We start from the raw sequence: 25291 nt of genomic DNA, 5'->3' as shown, positions 1-25291 counted from the left end.
TGAGCCCAGGAGTTCCAGACCAGCCTGGGCAACATACTGACACCCCATCTTTACCAAAAAATCAATTAGCCAGATGTGGAGGTGCACGCCTGTAGTCCCAGCTACTTGGGAGGCTGAGGCAGGAGAATCGCTTGAACCTGGGAGGCGGAAGTTGCAGTGAGCTGAGATCTTGCCACTGCACTCCAGCCTGGGTGACAGAGCAAGACTCTGTCTCAAAAATAAAGGACTGGCCTGAGCTTGAATCCAGGCCCCGTCTCTTTCCAGCTGTGTGGCCCCAGGCATGTCCCTTAACTTCTCTGAGCCTGATTTCATGTCTTAAGATGATAGTCTCTGGGAGCGGTGGCTCACACCTGTAATCCCAGCACTTTGGGAGGCCGAGGCAGGCAGATCACTTGAGGTCAGGGGTTCGAGACCAGCCTGCCCAACATAGTGAAACCCTGTCTCCACTAAAAATACAGAAGTTAGCCGTGCATGGTGGCATGCACCTATAATCCCAGCTACTCAGGAGGCTGAGGCTGGAGAATCGCTTGACCCGGGGAGGCGGAGGTTGCAGTGAACTGAGATCCCGCCACTGCACTCCAGCCTGGGTGAAAGGCCAAGACTCCGTCTCAGTCTCAAACAAAACGAAATGATGATAGTAAGCCCTGCCCTTCCAACTTCACAGGCCGATTTGAAAGAGCAAGAATGAGAACACGCTTTGTAAACAGAAACTGCTCTGGAGACAAGCAATGTCATTATTGCCATCAGCATCATTCTTGTTTCCACGTAATTGTGGGTTTTGCCATTGAAAGTAATGGCAAAAACCGCAGTTACTTTTGCACCAGCCTAATAGTTCTGGCTCCTAGAGGACTGACTCTACCTGTTTCCTTTCAGGGGTCCCTGGGGCCATTCCTGGTGGAGTTCCTGGAGGAGTCTTTTATCCAGGTAATGTACATGAAACTTCCACACACCCATGTCATGCAGATGATGATGATGTCCATAATAGATGCACATTTTGACACTACAGAAGGTAGGAACATTGACACACCTACCAGAAGTCACGCCCACTTAAAAATGCAATTAACAAGACACTGATTTACAGCTATTAAGAGCATACAGGCTGGACATGGTGGCTCACGCCTGTAATCTCAACACTCTGGGAGGCAGAGAAAGGAGGATTGCTTGAGGCCAGAAGTTTCAGACCAGCCTGGACAACATAGTGAGATCCCCCTCTCTACACACACACACACACACACACACACACACACACAAATTTAAAATTAGCCATGTTCTACATTGAGAAAAATGAAAATGAAGTATAGAAATTAAAAAAAAATTAGCTGGGCATGGTGGTGCATGCCTGTAGTCCTAGCTACTGGGGAGGCTGAGGCAGGAGGATCACTTGAGCTTAGGAGTTCAAGGCTACAGTGAGCTATAATCGCACCACTGCACTGAAGTCTGGGTGACAGAGTAAAACCTTGTCTCTAAAAAGAAAAAGGGAAAAAAAGAAAAGAAAAATCAAAAGTAATACTTTCAATACTTAAAAATGTATTTGAGGCCAGGCATGGTGGATCAAGCCTGTAATCCCAGCAGTTTGGGAGGCCGAGGCAGGCAGATCACAAGGTCAGGAGATCGAGACCATCCTGGCTAACACAGTGAAACCCTGTCTCCACTAAAAATACAAAAAATTAGCCAGGCGTGGTGGCGGGCGCCTGTAGTCTCAGCTACTCAGGAGGCCGAGGCAGTAGAATGACATGAACCCAGGAGGTGGAGCTTGCAGTGAGCCAAGATTGCACCACTGCACTCCGGCCTGGGCAACAGACGGAGACGCCGTCTAAAAACAAAAACAAAAACAAAAACAAAAAAAAAGCATTTGAGCGTACAAAAGTGACATGGAAGTGGGGAGAGACACCAGCACTCCCCCAGATACACACTGGCACTGGACTTCTGGCCAAGCAGAAGAGGAAACTGAGGCTTGCAGAGGGCAGGGCTTGCCCAAGGTCACGTAGTTAGACAGGGGTGGATTCAGCCATAGCTAGGGGCAGGCAGCGGGCTTGCCTGGCAGGAGTACCAATGCTCTCTCTCTCTCTCTTCCCACAGGGGCTGGTCTCGGAGGCCTTGGAGCAGGAGGTGAGCTCAGAAACCACACTTGTTCCTCACTGAAGGGGCCTGGGTTTCACCCGAGCCACACGCATCCTCAGACCTGAGAACCCTGGGAGACCCAAGCATCAAGGACTCCCTCATTTCACAGACAGCATCCAGGCGGGGGGAAGAGGCTTCCTTGAGAACCAGAACCCACTGGCCTTCCCAGTCCCTCCCCTAGACTTTATCCCTGGTGCCCTCTGCCTTCCTATTTCTTCTTCTGTTTTTTTTGGTGGAGGGGGTGGCGGGGGGACAGAGTCTCATTCTGTCGCCCAGGCTGGAGTGCAGTGGCGCAATCTCAGCTCACTGCAACCTCTGCCTCCCAGGTTCAAGTGATGCTCCTCCCTCAGCCTCCCAATTAGCGAGGACTATAGGCGTGTGCCACCACGCCCAGCTTATTTTTGTATTTTTTCTAGAGACAGGGTTTCATCATGTTGGCCAGGCTGGTCTCGAACTCCCAACTTCAAGTGATCTGCCTGCCTCGGCCTCTCAAAGTGCTGGGATTACAGGCGTGAGCCACCTTGCCCGGCCCCTTGCCCGGCCCCTTCCTATTTCTTTTGATCCTCAAAAACCTCCCTGCCAAGCCAGCTGAGCAGGCACCATCATCTTTTTTTTTTTTTTTTTGAGACAAAGTCGTGCTCTTGTCACCAGGCTGGAGTGCAGTGGCGCGATCTCAGCTCACTGCAACCTCCACCTCCCAGGTTCAGGTGATTCTCCTGCCTCAGCCTCCTGAGTAGCTGGGATTACAGGCACGTGCCACACGCCCGGCTAACTTTTATATTTTTAGTAGAGACAGGGTTTCACCATGTTTGCCAGGCTGGTCTCAAACTCCTGACCTCAGATGATCCGCCTGCCTCAGCCTCCCAAAGTGCTAGGATTACAGGCGTGAGCCACCACCCCCAGCCCATCATCCCATTTTGAGGCTGAGACTCTGGGACTCAGAGAGTATAAACCACGAGTTAGAAGTAGAGCTAGGTTCCCAGGGGCTCCAAGTCTGAGGGGGAGGACCTGGGGCGTGAGATTCCACACTGCCCACACTTTGCCCGGGACGGGGGTTGGATAAGTAGTAGATGGATAAGCTGGGCCACCCCATTCACTATCTTCTCTTCCCTTTGCAGTGCTGGGGCCTGGAGGCAAACCTCTTAAGCCAGGTAAGACCCAAGGCCTCGGAGCATTGAGAGACCGAGAGGGAGCTGGGGAGGGGGGAGCCTACCCAGCTGGGAACGGGACAAGGAAACCAGGAACGGGGCAAAGAAGACAACGGGCAGGAGGAAGGAGGGAGGTGTGGACACCGATTAACCTCCCAAGGATGAGTAGGCCGGGGCCAGGTCCCAGGGCTTCCAGGAACAAGAGGCTGGAAGCAGCTCCATGTCCTCCCTGTGTGAGGGCGTCTAACATCTACCCTACACATGCATGTGTGTTCACCCAGCTGTCCAGAGACTCCTCTCTGCAAAGGAGAGGCTGTTAGCGGCAACATCAGGGATTGCTCTGGTTGCAGTGGCCTCCAAGCCCTACATGACCGTCGGGAGCTCAGACACAGATCCTCAGCCCCAGACTTCCCCTGAGTGGTCCCCTAGCCCTTGACCCCAGACCAATACCCCAGGTCGCCCTGACCTTGATGCCATTCTGAGCCCTTCTCCTGACTCCAGACGGAGCACCGGTCTCAAGCCGCAGCTTAACCCCTGCCCAAGCCCTGAGCCTAATCCCAGGCTGAACCCTGACCCTGCTGACCTTGGTCCCACAGGACCCCCAATCCTGGCCTCAGGCCAAGCCCTGACCCCAAGCCCAAGCTGAGCACCGACCCTGGCCCCGGATAAGCTCCCCTCCTAATCTCAGGCCCCTTCCAGCTGTGTCCAGACCATGGAGTTTTCCAGTAAGAAGGTGTGGCCGGATCTATCCTGGCCTCGCCCAAGGGGCTGGGATCTGCCACAAGGGTCCACTCTCAGCTCTGGGGAATGCACCCCCAGGAAGGAGGGTGGGGCAGGTCCCTCCGGGAAATACTGGCGGATAAGGAGCAGGTGGAGGAAACAGCGTCTCTGTCCAGATTGATGGCCCCTCGGCATGAGACGCTCCACATGTGACTTTGGCCGCCCCACACCCTGAGCTGTGTTGCCCTGGCTCAGAAGCCCAAGTCTCCAGGACACAGTTTAGATGTCCAAGAGCTCTTATGAAATCCTGATCGTTGATAATCCAAGTGCAAATGAATCTTCAAGACCCAGATTCCCCTGCGCTAAAAGTCCATCTGGGTTGTGAAACACCAGGGCTGGGGCCAGGAGAGGCGGGAGAACGGGGTGCCTGGGGTCTACAGGGCTCTGCAAGGCCAGGAGACCCCGGGAGCTTGCCACTTATCCCCGCCAGCACCTATACCCTGTCTTCCTGGAGCAGGTGAGGGTTCTTAGCAGGGTCTTTGATGGTGGAGAGAGGACAACGGAGATGGTAGTGGCGCAGAGGTGTGGAGGTAGGTCTGTGCTTGGCCTAGAAGACCCAAATTGAGGAGGTTGTGCCTGCAAAGCTGGAGGGTACATTCATTGATCCCACTAGCAGCAAGAGACACATAGCAGGTTGTGGTTAAACACCAGAGGAAAGACAGACAACTCCCTACGAAGTTCCAGGATGTGTAGTTGCAAAAGTGAAGCTTTTGTTAATGAAAGATTTAGGTTAGGCTTCTGAAAGAACTTCCAGCTCAGGGTGAAGGAGTCAATCCAAAGGAAAGTCAGAGCATCTCCTTCTGATAAAAAGGGCAGTGTTTCCAGGCAAGGGGCTGAATTCCATGACCTCCCTGAAGACTCAGGGCTACAGAAGGGTCGGCAGAGCCCCCTTGGCACCCCCAGGGAAGCCCCCACATCCGGGCTGCCGGGACGTCTGGGCCTGCCCAGGCAGGATGGAATGGAGCACAGGCAGCGCGTGTCATGCTTGGGAACAATTAATCCCTTGGTGACAGAGGGTGGGTGGCCTGGCAGCTGCTTTTCCACGTGGGTGCCACCACAGGTCCAAGCTGGCCCTGCCCTGCCTCAGCTCTCAGCGGGGGACCGGGCAGCTGGAAGCCTACATGCCCCACACCCTGAGCACTAGCCAGAGGCCAGCCGCCCACTGAGAGGGGCACAGGCAAGGACAAGAAGGAGCTGGGAGCACCCACTGTGCGCCCTGGGTAGGTTGCACACACTAGTTGCTTTCTGCACACATGCTCTCTGGTCCCAGGAAGGCAGGCGATATAATGGCCATTTTGTAGATGGCAAAAACTGAGCCTCATCGGAGAGGCAAATTGACCTGCTTGTGCTCATGGAGGCTGGGTAGCAGCAGCAGGGTCTGAATCTAGAACTCTCTGACTCCAGAAAGAAGGAGGATGGAGCTGGCCAGGTCCCTGGACTCCCAGCTGTGGTCAGCCCCTCCCCGCCTTCTCCTCCTTTCCAGATGCTGGAATCCTTGGGGCATTTGGGGCAGATGAGTGCAAAGGACGGAGGGCAGGCAGAGACGGAAGTGGTCAGGCCACAGGACAGGATGCTCAGGCTGGGATAATGGGAAAAAGGAAGGTGGCCCCAGAGAAGCCGACTGTCCCCCACTGCAGCTCCAGCCTCTTCTCACTTCCTGTGCAGTCCTCAGCTTCCCCTCCCAGCCCCTCTGTGGACAGGAAAGGTCTGAGCATGTCCCTTGCCCTCTCAGAGCTCAGGAAACAGGCCTGGCTTGAGAGAAGCAACTGCCAGAGCTGGTGGGGCAGGGCCTGGGTGCTGGGAAGTGACTCCTGCCTGATCGCCAGGCACTCCCGCCCAGAGGCAAAGATGCTTCTTACATGAGGCTGGCTGAGTTTCACAGGGGTCCAGCTCCCACTAGTAGGAAATGAGGGACGAGGAGTGGTTAGTAACGGAGGCCACACCCAGGGAAAGCCAGGGGGCACCTCTCCAGGGTACAGCAGGCTCCATGTTTGGGATCCATCCCCGGAGAGGACTCGCCCCTGAGGCTCAGGACTAGCACTTGTAGGACAGATCATCACATAATTAGAAACAAACCTGGCATGGTTGTGAACTCTGACCTGATGGCCCATTGGTCCTGGCCAAGGCAGTGGAATGTCTCCCGCAGTGGGAGACGAAGCGATTGGGCCCAGATGTGGGGAGGAGAGAGCCAGAGGGACCCATTTGGTGTCTCATAAACATCTTAGCAAGGAGGCTCCTGGGCTGCAGAGCAGGCTGGATGGAAGGACAGATGGGTAGTGGGGACACAGGAGTTCCCCGATGCAGGTGAAGGGGAGGGGATTGAGTCAAGAGATATCTGCAAGGAAGCAGAAGAGAGACCTCACTGGCCTGGGTGAGGTCTCACTCACAGACTCTGCTCTGTCCCGGCCCTTGCTGAAAGCCCTGCTGAATCCTGTTAGCCAGCAGGGCTTCTAGGAGAAGCACAGGCCTGGCCCAGGCTTGTTAGGAGGCTGAGGCTTCAGAGAGCTATGATCATGTCACTGCACTCCAGCCTGGGCGACAGAGAAAGACTTCATCTCTGTTGTTGTTGTTGTTGAAACAGAGTCCCTCTCTGTCACCCAGGCTGGAGTGCAGTGGCTCAATCTCAGCTCACCACACCTGGTGCAGTTGATCTCAGCTCACCACAACCTCCACCTCCCGGGTTCAAGTAATTCTCGTATCTCAGCCTCCCAAATAGCTGGAATTACAGGTGTGCGCCACCACGCTCGGCTAATTTTTGTATTCTTAGTAGAGACGGGGTTTCACCATGTTGGCCAGGCTGGTCTCGAACTCCTGGCCTCAAGTGATCCACTCACCTTGGCCTCCCAAAGTGCTGGGATTACAGGCTCAAGCCACCGTGCCCAGCCGCAAGACCCCATCTTTAAAGGAAAAAAAAAAAAAAAGAGCCATGCAGTTTTGTTAGAGCTATCTGACACATTAACCTCGGCACAGAATCTAGTTCTGGTACTTAGGCGCGGTGGCTCACGCCTGTAATCCTAGCACTTTGGGAGGCTGAGACGGGCAGATGGCTTGAGCCCAGGAGTTCGAGACCAGCCTGGGCAACATGGTGAAATCTTGTCACTACAAAAAATACAAAAAAAAAAAAAAATTTGCCAGGCACAGTGGCATGCACCTATAGTCCCACCTACTTGGAAGACTGAGGTGGGGAGGATTGCTTGAGCCTGGGAGGTTGAGGCTACAGTGAGCCAAGATCGCGCCACCGCACTCCAGCCTGGGTGACAGAGTGAGACCTTGTGTCAAAAAAAAAAAAATCCAGTACTGGTGAGCAGTGCTCACATCGATGTCCTGCAGGCATTCATGTCTGGCAGAGAGCAGAAGAGCCTCCAATGTGCTTCTGGAGTGGGGCACGGCCAGGCAGGGCCAGAGCGTAGGAGTCTTCATAGGTGTGGTAGCTCAGGACCTCATCCCATCCTCCCTCCGCAGGGCTCGGCACCTTCCCTGCAGGTACCTTTCCGGGGGCTCTGGTGCCTGGTGGAGTGGCTGACGCTGCTGCAGCCTATAAAGCTGCTAAGGCTGGTAAGTGGTGCTCTTTGGGACATGCCACAAGCCCTCTGGCTTCCATGGGGCCCTCTGCTTTGCAAAGAACCTTCCCTCAACTCAGGCTTGGGAGCCAGGTGGGTGGGATTGTCAGTTGCAATCTACTGGGGCTCAGGGAGGCAGCTAACTGTGCCCAGTCTGAAGGTGAGTTAGTAACGGGGCCAGACCTCAATGCTGGGCCCTCAGCATGCAGCCCCGGGCCCTTCTGCCTCCCCACTGTTCCTTATGCAATGCCTCACCTGTCCTGGCTCTGCAGGCGCTGGGCTTGGTGGTGTCCCAGGAGTTGGTGGCATTGGTGGCTTAGGAGTGTCTGCAGGTACGATGGCTATCCCCGAACTCCCTGGGTCAAAGTCGCAGGCCTGGGTGGAGCTAACTCTGATGCAGCCCCTTCTGTGCCAGGTGCGGTGGTTCCTCAGCCTGGAGCCGGAGTGAAGCCTGGGAAAGTGCCGGGTCAGTGCGGAATCCCTGGGGCTGGAGGACAGAGGGCAGGGAGGGGCAGAGGGCAGGGAGGAACAGAGCCCACTCCACGCCACTGCACTTGGGGAGGAAGGGCAGGGCCTGGCTTCAGTCGGGCACAGAAACTAGCCAGGCTGGTGCCTGTGTCTGTGAAATGGGGAGGAGGGGCCTGGCCTACTTCCCGGGCCCTTCTCCCAGGATCTTGGGGTAGAAAGAGAAGCTCTGTGGCAGGCTGTCGGGCGACAGATGGGGAAACTGAGGCTCAAAGAGGCGAGTCAGTGTGGAAGGGCCTGCAGCGAGTCCCGGCAGAGCTGGGGGAGCCCTGTGTCCTCTGACTCCCCATCTGGTACTCGTTCTGCCGTTCTGCCATTCTGCCGCACCAAACCCTTTAGGAAGTGACTTCAGGTTAAACAAAAGACTGCCTGAGTCTACACAGCAGGGAGGGACATCTGGAAGCTGTTAGCCAGAGGTGGGCTGGCCCAGCCATGTAAACAGGCTCCAGGAGACGGAGATAAATCCACACACCGAAGAGTTTGCAGATGACTTCCGAAACTCGTGGGAGGAGGGTTGTGGCCACCCCACGTCTGTCCCTGGCTGCCCCTGTTGGGCACAGAGGCTGTGGGTTTGAGGGCCCTGGAGCTGCCTGGGTGGGAAGGGCCGGGGAGGGGTTCCTGGAGGCTGAGCTGCTGCTCATAACTTTGCTTTCTTTTGGCCACAGGTGTGGGGCTGCCAGGTGTATACCCAGGTGGCGTGCTCCCAGGCGCAGGTGAGGGCAAGGAGGGAAACAGGGACTCTATAGGAAGAAAGCAGTGGCTCACACCTGTAATCCCATTGCTTTGGGAGACCGAGGCAGGAGGATGGCTTGAGGCCAGGAGTTTGAGACCAGTCTGGGCAACATAGTTAAGGCCCTCGTCTCTACAAAAAAATTTAGCCAGGCATGGTGGTGTGCACCTGTAGTCCCAGCTACTCGGAAGGCTGAGGTGGGAGGATTGCTTGAGCCCAGAAGGTCCAGGCTGCAGTGAGCTACGATGGTGCCACTGCACAGCAGCCTGGGTGACAGAGCAAGACCCTGTCTCAAAGAAAAAGAAAAAGGAAAAGAAAAGCAGCCCCCTCAGCCTCCCTAGTACCCCCCTCGCCTCCCCGAAAAGCAGAGGCCACCAGAAGCCCTGGGTCCTGACCTGAGCCGTTTCCCCAAACTCCAAAGCTCAAGCTAACAGACACAAGGTCCCTGGCAGTCCGTCCATCCCATAAAGGTCAATCAGCCTTCCTGCACCCCACCCAAGCCCTGATCCCAGGCACAGACCATCATCACAGCCCGAGGCGGGCCCCTGAGGACAGACACCAGTGTGACCAGCTATTTCCCAAAAGCTGTGAGTCACCAAGGGGCCACCCAATGAGTCTGCCCTGCAGGAGACCCTAAAGAGCTGCCCCTCACCCTCCTTTCCCCTGCCAGGGCCTGACCACCCCACCCAACATGTGACCTCCTGAATTCCCCCAAAAGCCCAGATTTAGGCTGTTATGTGGGATTTGCTAACAGAGTGGCCCTTCCTCCCTCTCTCCCCTGCTACGCTGAAAGCCAAGGCTGCCCAGCCCCAGGAGAGACAGGAGAGGTGGAAGACGCTGGCATGGTCCCAGCTGTAGCTGGATGGCTGCTTTGGGGGCCTGGGTTATGAGCGAGAGCCCCACAGAGCACGGGCCTCCCTGGTCTACGGGCGAGTGGTACCGCACAGCAGCTGTCCCTCTCTTTACCTTTTCTGCGGAGGGTGGTCGAGACGGCTTTTGTGATTAACTCCAGCATAGAGATGAGGCTGACTGAGGCACAAGCTCACATGGCTGGGAAATAGGATTAAAACTCAGATCTTCTGACCTTGAGCCAGACAGGGAAAGAAAGTCAGCACTAAACAGGTCCTTTCTCCACCCACCCCGTGAGCCGTGCCTGTCACTGACAGTCGGTCCCAAGGGAGGTCAGCTGGAGGACCCAAGGAGGGGAGGGGTTCCCAGCAGGGCCTGCAAGGCCTGCCTTCCTACACTCACTGCTTTGTCCCCCGGCAGGAGCTCGGTTCCCCGGTGTGGGGGTGCTCCCTGGAGTTCCCACTGGAGCAGGAGTTAAGCCCAAGGCTCCAGGTATGCAACTGTCTGGACAGAGGGCTCATGGCAGGGACTCTCCAACCAACCTCTGGCCCCGGGTGTGAAATGGGGTGGGATCCTGGACTGGCTCAGGGCCCTCTGGGTGACACCTTTTATGTTCCAGCCCTGGGCAGCCTAGTGCTGAAAAACCTCAGAGTGTGGCTGGGTGCACCAGCTCACACCTGTAATCCCAGTATTTTGGGAGGATGAGCTGGGAGGATCGCTTGAGCCCAGGAGTTAAAGACCAGCCTGGGCAACATAGCAAGACTTTATCTCTACAAAAACATGATTAAAAAATTAGCCGGACGTGGTCACACACACCTGTGGTCCCAGCTACTCAGGAGGCTAAGACAGGAGGATCTCTTGAGCCCAGGAGATGAAGGTTGTCGTGAGCTATGATCACACCACTGCACTCCAGCCTGGGCAACAGAGAGAGACTCTGTTCCCCCCCAGAAAAAGAAAGAAAAGAGGACCAGATGCAGTGGCTCACGCCTGCAATCCCAGCACTTTGGGAGGCCAAGGTGGGCAGATCACTTGAGGTCAGAAGTTTGAGAGCAGCCTGGCCAATATGGTGAAACCTCGTCACTACTAAAAATACAAGAATTAGCCAGGTGTGGTGGTGTGTGCCTGTACTCCCAGCTACTTGGGAGGCTGAGGCAGGAGAATCTCTTGAACCCGGGAGGCAGAGGTTGCAGTGAGCCAAGATCATGCCACTGCACTCCAGCCTGGGCAACAGAGCAAGACTCCGTCTCAAAAAAAAAAAAGAGACTGGGTGCGGTGGCTTACACCTGTAATCCCAGCACATTGGGAGGCCGAGGTGGGCAGATCACTTGAGGTCGGCCTGACCAACATGGTGAAGCCCTGTCTCTACTAATAATACAAAAATTAGCTGGGGGTGGTGGCACGCACCTGTAATCCCAGCTACTTGGGAGGCTGAGGCAGGAGAATCGCTGGAACCTGGGAGGCGGAGGTTGCGGTGAGTTGAGATCATGCCATTGCACCCCAGCCCAGGCGACAAGAGCGAAACTCCATCTCCAAAAAAAGAAACCCAAGTTCATGTGAGGGCAGCACGCGATGACTGGTCTGGGAAGAACTGGCCATTCCTTGGGCCTCCTGGCCCCTTGGTGCTGTCTGGCCCAGTGTCCACAGTGCCAGGGCTGCAGTGACAGCTTTTTATCATTACAGGTGTAGGTGGAGCTTTTGCTGGAATCCCAGGTGAGGCAAGGCTGGTGGGAGAAGCAGGGTGGCCAGCCAGGCAGAGGCTCTTGCCTTGGGAGGGGTTGGTCACCCAAGATCCCATCCAAGCCTGCCCAATTTCCCCCATGCCTCCAACACCAGGCCTTGCAGTGGCTGTAGCACAAAGTGGCACCCATCCCAGGCCTGCTCCCCACACTGGCATAGCAGCCCAAAGTCCAAAGGAGTCCAGAAAACCCTCCAGCCTGTGCCAAGGGCTGCAGGCCCGAACTGGGGCCCAGGACCCAGGAGGGAGAGAATCCCGTAGCTTCCTGGAGGAAGTGGCCTGTCACTGGGAATTTCTCAACTGACCCATGATGGAGATTCAGGGAGTCCCTCGAAGCAGGATGGTTTCTGGATGCTGTAGCAAGCTCCTTCTGTCTAAGCAGAAAGCGGAGTGGATGGTGGAGGGTTGGAAGGGTTAGCTGGGACCTAAACTTGCTGTCTTTATTCCCACAGGAGTTGGACCCTTTGCGGGACCGCAACCTGGAGTCCCACTGGGGTATCCCATCAAGGCCCCCAAGCTGCCTGGTAAGTCAGAGGGATGGTTCAAGATGCACCACTCGGCTGGGTGCGGTGGTTCACACCTGTAATCCCAGCACTTTGGGAGGCTAAGGCGGGCAGATCACTTGAGGTCAGGAGTTCAAGACTAGCCTGGCCAACATGGCAAAACCCCGTCCCTACTAAAGATACAAAAATTAGCCAGGTGTGGTGGCATAGGCCTATAATCCAAGCTACTGGGGAGGCTGAGGCAGGAGAATCTCTTGAACCCAGAAGGCAGAGGTTGCAGTGAACTGAGATCACGCCACTGCACTCCAGCCTGGGTAACAGAGTGAGACTCTCCTCCAAAAAAAGAAAAGAAGAAAAAAAAAAAATGCACCACTCATTGTGCCTCCTTGCACAGAAGTCAGCCTGGGAACAGGTGTCTCTGGTGGCAGGGAAGGGGTATTGAAGCCCCTGTATGGTCACCAGCCAAGGAGAGCATGGGAAAGTCATCTGCAGGTATTGGACTCACACACACATGCTCATGCAGAGACCCATAGTCCCGATCTGAAGCTATTATGCTGATGGAAGGGAACACGGTTCATTGGAAAGATCCCTCTAACATCCACCCACTCGTGCTTCCGCCCCTACCTCTGCAATCAGCTTAGACAATAAGGTGCTTTCCACTGAGGAGGGAGTGTAAGGAAAATACTCAGACTCCAGGGCCATGATGGGGCTTGAATTTGTAGGGGAATGGGTGTTCCATGGGCCTCGGGGGCAGAGGTGTTCTCTCCCTCCTCCACCCAGCACCTTTGCTCTCCTGGGAGCAGCTCAGGACCCTAATGTGGGAGGTCTCAAGCCTCAGCACCTATGGGGGCAGATCTGTCCACCCAGGTTGGTGGGAGCCCAGCAAGGCATGGGGCAGCCCCTGAGTTTGCTCTGTCCTCTCTCCAGGTGGCTATGGACTGCCCTACACCACAGGGAAACTGCCCTATGGTGAGTGAGACCCTTCTAGACTGTGGGCTTCCAGCTCTTTCCCTCTCCAGGGTCCTAGCAAGGGTGCTGTGCTTCCAGCCCTGGGCCAGGAGAGCACCTCGCTGGGGCAGGGTTGGGGCCTTGGAGTGGGAATCTCAGAAGGAAAGGGCATGGAATTTGGACTCAGCATGGGTCTCCATCCCTGCCCTCCCACCTATCAATGAGACCTTAAGTGAGCTGTGTTGCTTCTTTGAGCCTCTGTGTTCTCATCTGTAAAATGGACATAACAACTCCATACATGTGTTTGTATTTGTTTTCACTCTGGCTGGGGGTGACAGGTGCAGACTCAGGACAGCTTGGGCCCCAAGGGCAGAGCAGGGGGAAGGAGAGGGCAGCAGTGGTGACGTCTGCACAGATGACCATCAAGCCTCTCTGTTTTGCAGGCTATGGGCCTGGAGGAGTGGCTGCTGCAGCGGGCAAGGCTGGTTACCCAACAGGGACAGGTAAGGAAAGCCTCACGTCACTTCCAGCCAAGGGAGCACTGATTTTCTGGGCTCCAGAGCCCTGGGGTGGGTGAGGTTCTCTCCTGAAAGCAGCAGCCCACCCAGCATCCAGACCCTGGTCCAAACCTGGAGCAGGATCCTGGGGGAGGAGTGGGGCAGCTCCGTCAGCCTCTGCCTACTCTGAAGCTCCCATGTATACCCACATGTCAGTGGATTGGCTCTCTCGGGGCTGGGAACAAGTGGGCTCTGGAGATACAGGAACACTGTTTCAAGGTCTCTCCCCTCTGCTTCCTTCCCCCAGGGGTTGGCCCCCAGGCAGCAGCAGCAGCGGCAGCTAAAGCGGCAGCAAAGTTTGGTGAGTGCCCCTGGAGTCCCCACCTGGTGGCCTCCAGCCCCCTAGCCTCTCCATTCCCATTACTATTGAGAGCCTGCCTCCAAAGTGGCCCCTACTTACCCCCATTTACTCAAAATTTTCAACACCACCCATCTATCTATCCCTCCCTCCAACCATTCTTCCATGCATCCATGCATCCATTCATCCTTCCATCAATCTATTACTTTCTCCATCCCTCCCTCCATCCATTCCCATTCCTCCATGCATCCATCTATCCATCCATCCATTCATCTACTCATCTACCCATCCATGCATCCATCCACTCATCCACCCATTCATTCATCCATCCATCTCTCCCTCCATCCATTCATCCATCCATACATTCATCCATTCCTCCATGCATCCATCTATCCATCCATCCACTTATCTATCCATGCATCCATCCATCCATCCACTCATCCATCCACTCATTCATCCATCCATCTCTCCCTCCATCCATTCATCCATCCATCCATTCATCCATCCATCTATCTATCCATCCATCCATCCATCCATCTATCCATCCATCAATTTCTCCATGGATCCATCTATCCATCCGTCTGTCCACACATCCATCCATCCATTTATCCATCCACCCACTCATCCATCTATCCATTCATCCACCCATCCATCACCACCTCCCTCCATTCATCCATCCTCCATTCCTCCATGCATCCATCTATCCATCCATCCATCCACTTATCCATCCATTCATCCATCCATCAATCCCTCCCTCCATCCATTCTTCCATCCATCCATCCACGCATCCATCCATTCCTCCATGCATCCATCTATCCATGCACCCATCCATCCATCCCCTCATCCATCCATCCATTTATCCATCCATCACTCCCATGCTCCATTCATCCATCCATCATCTATCCATCTATTCCCCCATACACCCATTCATCCATCCAACTATTCCTCCATGCATCCATCTATCCCTCCATCCATTCCTCCTGGCACCCATCCATCCATTTCTCCATGCATGCATCCATCCTTCCATCCATCCGTCCATCCATCCATCCACCGTCTATTCCTCCATGCATCCATTCATCCATCCATCCATTCCTCCATGTATTCATCCTTCCATCCATCCATCCACCCATCAATTCTTCCCTCCATCCATTCTTCCCTCTATCCGTCCACTCATCCATCCATTCCTCCATGCATCCATTCCTCCATGCATCCATCTATCCATCCATCCATTCATCCATCCACTCATCCATCCATCCATCCATCCATCCATCACTCCATCCATCGATTCTTCCATCCATCCATCCATTTCTCCATGCATGCATCCATCCTTCCATCCATTCATCCATCCATCCAGCCATCCATTCCTCCATGCATCCATCTACCCATCCATCCATTTCTCCATACACCCATCCATCCATTTCTCCATGCATGCATCCATCCTTCCATCCATTCATCCATCCATCCAACTATCCATTCCTCCATGCACCCATCTATCCATTTCTCCATGGATGCATGCATGCATCCATCCATCCATCCATCCATCCATTCCTCCATGCATCCATGCACCCATCCAGCCATTCACCCCTGCATTCATTCATTCATTCATTCTTTCCTCCATGCATTCATCTATGCCTCCTTCCTTCCCTCCCTCACTGCCTCCTCCCACCCATCCATATCAGAGATCAGGGACAAACAAGAGTTCTCTTAGAGAATATAGCCACTGTTGTGGGAGTTGAGAAATGGGAGGCATTTTTTCTACCTGAGGAAAGTTAGAAAGGCTTCCCAGAGAAAGTGACATGTGATTCAGGCCTTAAAAAATAAAGATGGAGCTTACCATGTGGTTAAAACAGGAAAGAGGAGGCCAAGCAGAGGGAATGGGTACCACGGTGGTTAGAAAGATAATTTTAGGTGGTGCATATATAAGCATTTAAAATATTTAATAGTTATGTATCAATTTAATGTGTACTATAAAAATGTCAACTCACTGCTCAGGCCAGTGAGTTCTTGGCTAGCATGGCTGCAGATGGAACGTGGTATTCCTGTGCCCGTGCAGTGGGTGGAGTGGGCATCTGTCCCCTGCCCCAGGTAGTGCCCACCTCAGGGTCAGACCACTAGGGCTGAAGTCCTCCTTCATCCTCAGCTCCAGGGAATCCCTTTCCTTATCTCCCCACCAGCCCGAAAGAGCAAGAATGTGGGGAGAAGCCTGGAGCTGGGCCTCCCAGTGGAGGCCCCACAGGCCCCCCTCCCAGCACCCAAGGCTCCTTGGCCCCAGCGGCTGGTGCGGACGGCTGGAATGTGGGAGCGGGAGAGCAGGGCTGTGAGGGGCTGCCAGAGCCAAGCAGCCAGGCGCTTGGATTACAAACTTGGCTGCATCTTCGGAACACAGGGAGAGGAAGTCTTGAACATTCCTGCAGGGGCCCCTCTGGCCCAGGGAGCGGCCACTTGTGGTTTCTCAGTATGTGGCAGTGATTAGAATGGGATTTGTCTGAAAACATACAAGTCCCTTAATGAGTGTGTTGAAATGGACACTTTGGGGGAGAGTCAAGGAACAGTGGAGTGGGGTGGGGGCCTCCCCAGACAGGCCCATCTGGAGACACCCAGGCCCCATTCCTGGATAAGATCACACTGGTGAAAACACCAGCGTCTAACTGGCCATACTGCCTGTCCCCAGGAGGGTCCTTGGGAAACTACATTGCACTGTCCCCATCTCAACAGGTGCTGGAGCAGCCGGAGTCCTCCCTGGTGTTGGAGGGGCCGGTGTTCCTGGTGTGCCTGGGGCAATTCCTGGAATCGGAGGCATCGCAGGTAACATCTGTCCCAGCAGGGGGCGGGTGTGTCCTTGAGATGGCCACAGGGCAAGGACCTCACCCTCTGTGGCTGTGTTTTCAGGCGTTGGGACTCCAGCTGCAGCTGCAGCTGCAGCAGCAGCCGCTAAGGCAGCCAAGTATGGTGAGTGCCTCCCAGGGTGGCAAGTCCATGGCTCAGGCCCCTGCATAGACCTCGGAGACCCTAGCCCTAAAGCCAGATGGCCTTGGCCTTTGTCCCTTCCCAAATATGCACTGTTCATGCCTCCTTATCTTTGCTCCTTCTGATCACTCTACCTGAGATGCTGTCTCTATTGTTTTGCCCTGAGGAGGGGACCCTGCAGAGGGGACCTGGCTCCTCCCACTCCATCCCCTCCAGGGCGGGCCCACAGGTGTCTGCTGCATCAACTAAATGGGTGCCCAGTGGCGAGAATTCTGACTGTGCTTTAGAAATAGATCACATTCTAGCTATGCACAGTGGCTCATGCCTGTAATCCCAACAATTTGGGAGGCTGAAACCAGGAGTTTGAGACCAGCCTGAGCAACATACTGAGACCCCATCTTTCCAAAAATTATTTTAAAATTATCTAGGCATGGTGGCACATGCCTGTGGTCCCAGCCACCTGCCAGGCTGAGCTGGGAGGATTGCTTGAGCCTAGTAGTTCAAGGCTGCAGTGAGCTATGATCATCCCACTGCACTCCAGCCTGGGTAAGTGAGAATTTGGTTCAAAAAAAAGGAAAAGAGAGACAGAAAGAGAGAAAGAGGAAGGAAGGAAGGAAAGAAGGAAGGAAGGAAGGGAGGGAGGGAGGGAGAGAAGGAAGGAAATGAAGGGAGGGAGGGAGGGAGAGAGAGGCAGGAAGGAAAGAAAGGAAGAAAGGAAAGGACAGGAAAGAAAGAAAAAGAAAGAAAGAAAGAAAGAAAGAAAGAAAGAAAGAAAGAAAGAGAAAGAGAAAAGAAAAAAGACAGGGAGGGAGGGAGAGAGAGAGGGAGAGAGAGAGGGAGGGAGAGAGAGAGGGAGAGAGAGAGAGAGGGGGAGAGAGAGAGAGAGCGGGAGAGAGAGAAAGAAAGAAAGAAAAAGAAAGAAAGAAAAGAAAGAAAGAGAGAAAGGAAGGAAAGTAAAGAAAAGAAAAAAAGAAAGAGATCACATTCCTCCAGCCCACAGATTCAAATCCCTAGAGCTCTTTAGGGACCCTCTTAGTCTCTCTGCATCTCTCTGATGAGTAGGATCCATGCAGGGGAAATGTCAACCCAGCTGCAATCCTGCACTCAGAACCAACTGTCACTTCCGTACTCTATTAACCACCCTTGGAGCCCCTCTGAGGTTCCCATAGGTTAGGAGAACAATGCTTTTTTTTCCACAGGAGCTGCTGCAGGCTTAGTGCCTGGTGGGCCAGGCTTTGGCCCGGGAGTAGTTGGTGTCCCAGGAGCTGCCGTTCCAGGTGTTGGTGTCCCAGGAGCTGGCATTCCAGTTGTCCCAGGTGCTGGGATCCCAGGTGCAGGGGTTCCAGGTGAGCTGGTGTGTGTGTGTGTGTCTGTGTGTGTGTGTGTGTGTGTGTGTGTATAAGAGAGAAATACTGAGACAATTGCCAAAATTTTTGCATTCTCCCTAACACTGTAACCATCTGCCCATACCCTTGACCACGTCTCATCCCCTCATCTTCTCTTCCTTGGGCTATACCAATCTCCTAATTAGCTTCTAATCAGTATCATATTTTCCAATTGACCTTCTGGCTATCAGTGTTCTCTGGGGGCAGGAACCATGTCTTTTTCAACTCCATGTTCCTAGCCCTTAGCTGAGTAGGTGTTCAGTTTATGGTGGATAAAATGGTAAGTGGGTGGATAGATGGATAAGTGGATGAATGGGTGGGTGGATGGATGAATGGGTGGGTGGATGAATGAATGGATGGATAGATGGGTGGATGAATGGGTGGGTGGATGGATGGATGGGTGGATGGGTGGGTGGGTGGGTGGATGGATAGATGGGTGGATGAATGGGTGGGTGGATGGATGGATGGGTGGATGGGTGGGTGGGTGGGTGGGTGGATGGATGGGTGGGTGGATGAATGAATGGATGGATAGATGGGTGGATGAATGGGTGGGTGGATGGATGGATGGATGGGTGGATGGGTGGGTGGGTGGGTGGATGGATGAATGGGTGGGTGGATGAATGAATGGATGGATAGATGGGTGGATGAATGGGTGGGTGGATGGATGGATGGGTGGGTGGATGAATGAATGGATGGATAGATGGGTGGATGAATGGGTGGGTGGATGGATGGATGGGTGGATGGGTGGGTGGGTGGGTGGATGGATGGATGGATGGATGGATGGATGGATGGATAAGTGGATGGATGAATGGGTGGATAGATGGGTAGGTGAGTGGATGTGTGGGTGGATGGGTGGGAGATGGATAGATGAGTGGATGGATGGGGGCATGGATGGATGGGAGGGTGGATGGAAGAATGGATGAATGGGTAGATGGATGGGAGGCTGGATGAAAGAACGGGTGGATGGATGGGTAGATGGATGGATGAATGAGCACATGGTTGGAGGGGCAGATGAATAGATGGGTGGGTGGAATGGTGGGCAGGCAAATGAAAAATGGATGGTTGGCCAGATTGTTAGATGAATGGATAGAGAGGCAGATGGGATAAGTTGGTAGATAGATGAGTGGACAGAGAGTTAGGTGGTTCGGTGGGTGGATTAAGATGCAAGGATAGACAGACAAATGGACGGCCGGGAGCAGTGGCTCATGCCTGTAATCTCAGCACTTTGGGAGGCCAAGGTGGGCGTATCACCTGAGGTGAGGAGTTCGAGACCAGCCTGGCCATATGGTGAAACCCCATCTCCACTAAAAATAGAAAAAAATTAGCCAGGCATGGTGGTGGGTGCCTGTAATCCTAGCTACTTGGGAGGCTGAGGCAGGAGAATTGCTTGAACTGAGGAGGTGGAGATTGCAGTGAGCTGAGATTGCGCTATTGTACTCCAGCCTGGGCAACAAGATTGAGACTCTATCTCAAAAAAAAAAGACAAATGGACAGGTATAGAGGTGGGTCATTGGGTAGATGGATGATGGGGGTGGCTAGGTATACAGATGGGCAGGTGGGTGGACATCAGTGCATAAATGGATGTGTAGCCAACTCTGTGTTGGCGTGAAAGGAGATGGCCCAACACACAGATGGGTAGACAGAGGGATATATACTACACAGCTCTCCTCCAATCTCTCCTGAGCATTTGTGTCCCTCTTGGTCTCTCCAGGGGTTGTGTCACCAGAAGCAGCTGCTAAGGCAGCTGCGAAGGCAGCCAAATACGGTGAGTGCTACGCTGACAGCTCTGCCCCACCCTGTCCCGGCCTTTACTTGCCAGAACTAAAGGATTCTCCTCTACTTTCCCAGAGAAGGGAAGTGACTTGCCCAAGGTCACCGAGTAAGTCACCAGCAGGCCTCAGGACAATGTCTCCCCCATTTGTCTCCCACCACAGGGCCATGGGGCTGAGTGGCAGGAAAGTCCCAGGATGGCATTCCCAGTGGTAACAGTGACCCTGAGCCTCCCTGCTCTGGCCAAGGCCCTCTCAGAGGAGCCCAAAACTGCCTGGGGATGTGGATTCTGCCAATAGTCTCTCTGCATCCAACAAAGAGGGTCTTCCCGAAGTGCTCAGAGGTCGAGGCAGGAGGATTGCTTGAGGCCAGGAGTTTGAGACCAGCCTGGGCAACATAGCAAGACCCCATCTCTACAAAAAATAAAAAATAAATTAAAATTTTTAATTTTTTTCTTTTTCTTTTTTCTGAGATAGAGTCTCACTCTGCCGCCCAGGCTGGAGTGCAGTGGCATGATTTTGGCTCACTGCAATCTCTGCCTCCCAGGTTCAAGCAATTCTCATGCATCAGCCTCCCAAGAAGCTGGGATTACAGACATGCACCACCATGCCTGGCTAATTTTTGTATTTTCAGTAGAGACGGAGTTTTGCTATGTTGGCCAGGCTGGTCTCAAACTCCTGGCCTCAAATGATCCACCTGCCTCGGCCTCCCAAAGTGCTGGGATTATGGGCATGAGCCACTGCACCCGGCCAAAAAAAAAAAATTTTTTTTTTTTGAGACAGAGTCTCACTCTGTCACCCAGGCTGGAGTGCAGGGGCGTGATCTCAGCTCACTGCAAGCTCCGCCTTCTTGGTTCAAGTGATTCTCCTGCCTCAGCCTCCCATGTAACTGGGATTACAGGTGCCTGCCACCACGCCTGGCTAATTTTTGTATTTTTAGTAGAGATGGGGTTTCACCATATTGGCCAGGCTGGTCTCGAACTCCTGACCTCAGGTGATCCACCTGCCTCAGCCTCCCAAAGTGCTGGGATTACAGGCATGAGCCACTGCGCCCGGCCCCACATTTTTTTTTAAAGGCTTCATGGTGGAGGCTGCTGGGGACCCAGGCATCCCAGTTTCCTGTCTTTTATGGACAAGGCCTGGGGGAAACTTACATCCTCTTTCCCAGTCCATCAGCATCCCTCAGAGCCCGCCTAGCCTCTCTCACTGAGCTTTTTTTCTACTTGGCTCCCTTCCCTCTGCAGGGGCCAGGGCCGGAGTCGGAGTTGGAGGCATTCCTACTTTCGGAGTGGGAGCTGGGGGCTTTCCCGGCTTTGGTGTCGGAGTCGGAGGTATCCCCGGAGTCGCAGGTGTCCCTAGTGTCGGAGGTGTTCCCGGAGTCGGAGGTGTCCCAGGAGCTGTCATTTCCCGTGAGCCTTAGTCACATCTGGGGACATGGGTTGAGAAGGGATGGGGGCTTCTTGTCTGCTCGGCTCTGCAGGGGCAGTGGGGACTGTAGATCGGGCTTGAATGTGCTCAGGGAGGAGTTGGGGGAGAAGAAGGGAGGTTGTATCCATGCCTTACAGGGCAGAAGAGCTTTAAACACGGCTGGGAGGACACCCAGGCAAGGCCTCTGAGGGTCTCTTTCTTTCTCGTTTCCTTGTAGCCGAAGCTCAGGCAGCAGCTGCCGCCAAGGCTGCCAAGTACGGTAAGTGCCCCTGCCCTGCCTGTCCCCAAGCCCTGCTCTCCCACAGGGCTCAGGGTCCAACCTCAGGGTAAACTAGCTCCCAGGCCTCCAGGACTGAAATGGCCTGGACCAAGGTCATGAGGCCCTGCCCCATCTTCCAAAGCCACACTCCACTCTTACTATCCTTTTCAGATGCCCCCTGTTAAGACTGTTGGTGACCTGTTCATCACCCCACCCCCAGAATTGAAGGTGCCTGGCCGGGTTGGGTGGCTGACGCCTGTAATCCCAGCACTTTGGGAGGCCAAGGCAGGTGGATCCCTTGAGGCCAGGAGTTCGAGACCAGCCTGGCCAACATGGTGAAACGCTGTCTCTACTAAAAATACAAAAATTAGCTGGGCATGGTGGCGGGCAACTATAGTCCCAGCTACTTGGGAGGCTGAGGCAGGAGAATGGCTTGAACCCGGGAGGTAGAAGCTGCAGTGAGCAGAGATTACACCATTGCACTCCAGCCTGGGTGACAGAGCAAGACTCCAACTCTAAAAATAAAAAAAAATAAAATAAAAAGAATTGAAGGTGCCAGGAAGCCATTCTCTTCTTCCCCTGATTCTCCCACCCACCCTTGCTCCCCCAAAAAGTGAGCACTGGGAGGGGCGAGGCTGAAAGTTCTCCACGCCCCCAGGTGCTGCAGGAGCAGGAGTGCTGGGTGGGCTGGTGCCAGGTGCCCCAGGCGCAGTCCCAGGTGTGCCGGGCACGGGAGGAGTGCCAGGTGAGCTGTGTCTCCAGCCCAGAGATGGGTTTGGTTTGTCTCATGGAAAGGTCCCTGGAGTTGACCAAGGTCGACTGCATTTTATAAATGGGAAGACTGAGCCTAGAGATGGGAAGCAGGGAGGGGTGTGAGAGACCACTCCCTCACCCCTTCTCTTCACACCTCCAGGAGTGGGGACCCCAGCAGCTGCGGCTGCTAAAGCAGCCGCCAAAGCCGCCCAGTTTGGTAAGTCCCCCTCACTCCCGCCATTGGCTCACGGAGAACTGCTTTCTCCTGTGCCCTGCTCCTGGGGTCTGACCGCCCAGCTCCCTGTTCCTTTCCACTCCATTTAAGCTGTCACATTCTGCGGTGGGCCCTCCTTAGACCTTTTGGCCCACTGATGAATGACCTCTAGGAGTGTGGGTGACGTTTCTGATTAAGGAAGCAGGGTGAGCAGTGTGAGCCTCCCTGTTCCTAAAGCCCCTGGTGTCTCCCAGGCTATTGGGGACCTGACCTCAGGCTGAGCTCCAGCTCCCCTTGAGGGACTCCAGTTCTCCCCTTTCTCCTTCTCTTTCTCCTTCTCCTTCTTCTTGTGCTCCTCTTCCTTCTTCTTCTTCTTCTTGTGCTCCTCTTCCTTCTTCTTCTTCTTTCTTCTCCTCCTCCTCCTTCTCATTCTTCTTCTTCTCCTTCCTCTTCTTCTTCTTCTCCTGCTTCTTTTCCTTCTCCTCCCTCCTCCTCCTCCTCTTCCTTCTTCTTCTTCTTCTTCCTCTGCTCCTTCTTCTTTCTCCTCCTTCTTCTCTTCTCCTCCATCTTGCTTCTCCTCCTTTTCCTCCTTCTTCTTTCTTCTCCTTCTCCTTCTTTTTTCTTGAGATAGGGTCTAGCTCTGTCACCCAGGATGGGGTACAGTGCCACATCATAGCTCATTGTAGCCTCAACCTCCCAGGCTCAAGCAATCTGCCTGCCTCCACCCCCCAAGAGCTGAGACCACAGGTGCCCACCACCATGCCTGGCTAATTTTTTAATTTTTTTGTAGCGACAGTGGTCTCACCATGTTGCTCAGGCTGGTCTCAAACTCCTGGGCTAAAGCGATCCTCCTGCCTCTGCCTCCCAAAGTCCTGGGATTACAGGCGTGAGCCACCACATCTGGCCTGCAGTACTTCTTGTTCCCCATCTCTTGCTACATTTGAGGGCCACCCTGGCAGCCCCAGGTGCCCACACTTTTCTGAACATGGCAAATTGTGGCAGCACCAATTGTAGAGCTCAACTGTATGTCAGGCCCTGGGCATGGGGTCTGTAGGCCTTGGCCCTAGGGACCTGTGGGCTGAAAGGTTCAGATCAGAATCTCTAGGACTGAATAGGCCAGAGAACATTTCAACTGCAGGTCTGCTGAGCCCCAAATTCTCACACACAGCAATCTTTATTATTTATTTATTTGAGACAGGGTCTCACATTGTCACCCAGGTTGGAGTGCAGTGATGCCATCATAGCTCACTGCAGGCCTCAAACTCCTGGCTTAAACGATTCTTCCCCCTTAGTATCCCTAGTAGCTGGGGCTACAGGCACATGCCACCATGCCCAGTTTAAAAAAAAAAAAATAGTATGCGATCCTCCCATGTTGGCCTCTCAAAGTGCTGGGATGATAGGCATGAGCCAACGTGCCTGGCCTACAAACAATCTTATAGTGTTGATTTTATTTTTCCCATTTTACAGGTGTGGAAACTGAGGTTCCTGGAGCTTAAGTAACTTGCCTACAATTGCACAGCTAAATGGTGGCTGAGCTGAGATTTGAACCCAAAGCCTTTCTGTCTTACAAAGCCCCTTATATAATATAAATCTGCCTCCATCAGCCTCAAATCTCCAAGGGGTCCTTGTCACTGAAAAGGTTAAGAACTCCTGGCCAGATGCAGCAGCTCACAACTATAATCCCAGAACTTTGGGAGGCCGAGTCGGGTGGATCACCCGAGGTCAGGAGTTCAAGACCAGCCTGGCCAACATGGTGAAACCCTGTCTCTACTAAAAATACAAAAAAATTAGCCAGGCGTGGTGGTGCGCACCTGTAGTCCCAGCTACTCAGGAGGCTAAGGCAGGAGACTCGCTTCTGAGCCTGCACGCACTTCATATTAGGGATGAGGAAGCTGAGGCCCAGCAAGGGAAAGTAACTGATCCAGGGTCACACAGCAAATCTATGCCAGTGCCGAGGCTCCAGCCCTCTTTCCATAAGCTTCTGTCCTCTTTGATCAGGCCTTGGTTAGTGATCAGCTCTTCTCAATCTTGCAGGGTTAGTTCCTGGTGTTGGCGTGGCTCCTGGTGTCGGCGTGGCTCCTGGTGTCGGCGTGGCTCCTGGTGTCGGTGTGGCTCCTGGAGTTGGCGTGGCTCCTGGAGTTGGCGTGGCTCCTGGAGTTGGTGTGGCTCCTGGAGTTGGCGTGGCTCCTGGAGTTGGTGTGGCTCCTGGCGTTGCAGGTGAGTTGCATGACTCAATGAGCCTGAGGAGCCCCCAAAGTCTCCATGGGCCCCGCCTCCATCTCTAATCCCCTCTCTCTCCCTCCCTCAGCTGCAGCAAAATCCGCTGCCAAGGCGGCTGCCAAAGCCCAGCTCCGTGAGTGCCTCGCCCACCTTTCTCTCCTTTCCCCAATGAGCCCAGAGCTGGTTAGGGGCAACGGCCAGGGCAGAGGCCGCTGCTTGGATCTGGGCCCCTTCCTTTGGGATAGGCTCAGCTCCCTGGGCAGGACACCTCCTTAGGGGCACGCTCCCTGCCTGCTGTCGCCACCACTGCCCTCTGTCTGCAGGAGCTGCAGCTGGGCTTGGTGCTGGTGTCCCTGGACTTGGAGTTGGTGTCGGCGTCCCTGGACTTGGAGTTGGTGTTGGTGTTCCTGGACTTGGAGTTGGTGCTGGTGTTCCTGGCTTCGGGGCAGGTGCAGATGAGGGGGTTAGGCGGAGCCTGTCCCCTGAGCTCAGGGAAGGAGATCCCTCCTCCTCCCAGCACCTCCCCAGCACCCCTTCATCAC

At 54.3% G+C, this 25291-nt stretch overlaps 1 protein-coding gene across 17 annotated transcripts in view; it reads left to right on the top strand.

The window, feature by feature from the left end:
• The window catches only part of ELN (elastin), a 41191-nt gene that overhangs the window by 6631 nt on the left and 9269 nt on the right, over positions 1-25291 (top strand). For 8 of the 17 annotated variants that reach the window (XM_063725940.1, XM_054560406.2, XM_054560404.2 and 5 more), the window contains exons 2-23: positions 874-924; positions 2080-2109; positions 3240-3272; positions 7512-7604; positions 7882-7941; positions 8010-8075; positions 8800-8847; positions 10134-10205; positions 11394-11423; positions 11901-11972; positions 12879-12920; positions 13343-13402; positions 13704-13757; positions 16470-16559; positions 16644-16703; positions 17921-18067; positions 19818-19871; positions 21120-21284; positions 21521-21562; positions 24564-24746; positions 24838-24882; positions 25073-25198. In XM_063725940.1, the coding sequence (XP_063582010.1) occupies positions 874-924; positions 2080-2109; positions 3240-3272; positions 7512-7604; positions 7882-7941; positions 8010-8075; positions 8800-8847; positions 10134-10205; positions 11394-11423; positions 11901-11972; positions 12879-12920; positions 13343-13402; positions 13704-13757; positions 16470-16559; positions 16644-16703; positions 17921-18067; positions 19818-19871; positions 21120-21284; positions 21521-21562; positions 24564-24746; positions 24838-24882; positions 25073-25198 (1623 nt within the window). The remainder of the gene's footprint in view (positions 1-873; positions 925-2079; positions 2110-3239; positions 3273-7511; positions 7605-7881; positions 7942-8009; positions 8076-8799; positions 8848-10133; positions 10206-11393; positions 11424-11900; positions 11973-12878; positions 12921-13342; positions 13403-13703; positions 13758-16469; positions 16560-16643; positions 16704-17920; positions 18068-19817; positions 19872-21119; positions 21285-21520; positions 21563-24563; positions 24747-24837; positions 24883-25072; positions 25199-25291) is intronic. The other 9 variants (XM_054560394.2, XM_063725939.1, XM_054560401.2 and 6 more) reach the window with 9 other exon arrangements.

This window comes from Pongo abelii, chromosome 6 (genome assembly GCF_028885655.2).
Source record: "Pongo abelii isolate AG06213 chromosome 6, NHGRI_mPonAbe1-v2.0_pri, whole genome shotgun sequence".
Classification (NCBI taxonomy): Eukaryota; Metazoa; Chordata; class Mammalia; order Primates; family Hominidae; genus Pongo; species Pongo abelii.
The sequence above is the reverse complement of the archived record's forward strand: the minus strand, read 5'-3'. Positions and strand labels throughout refer to the sequence as shown.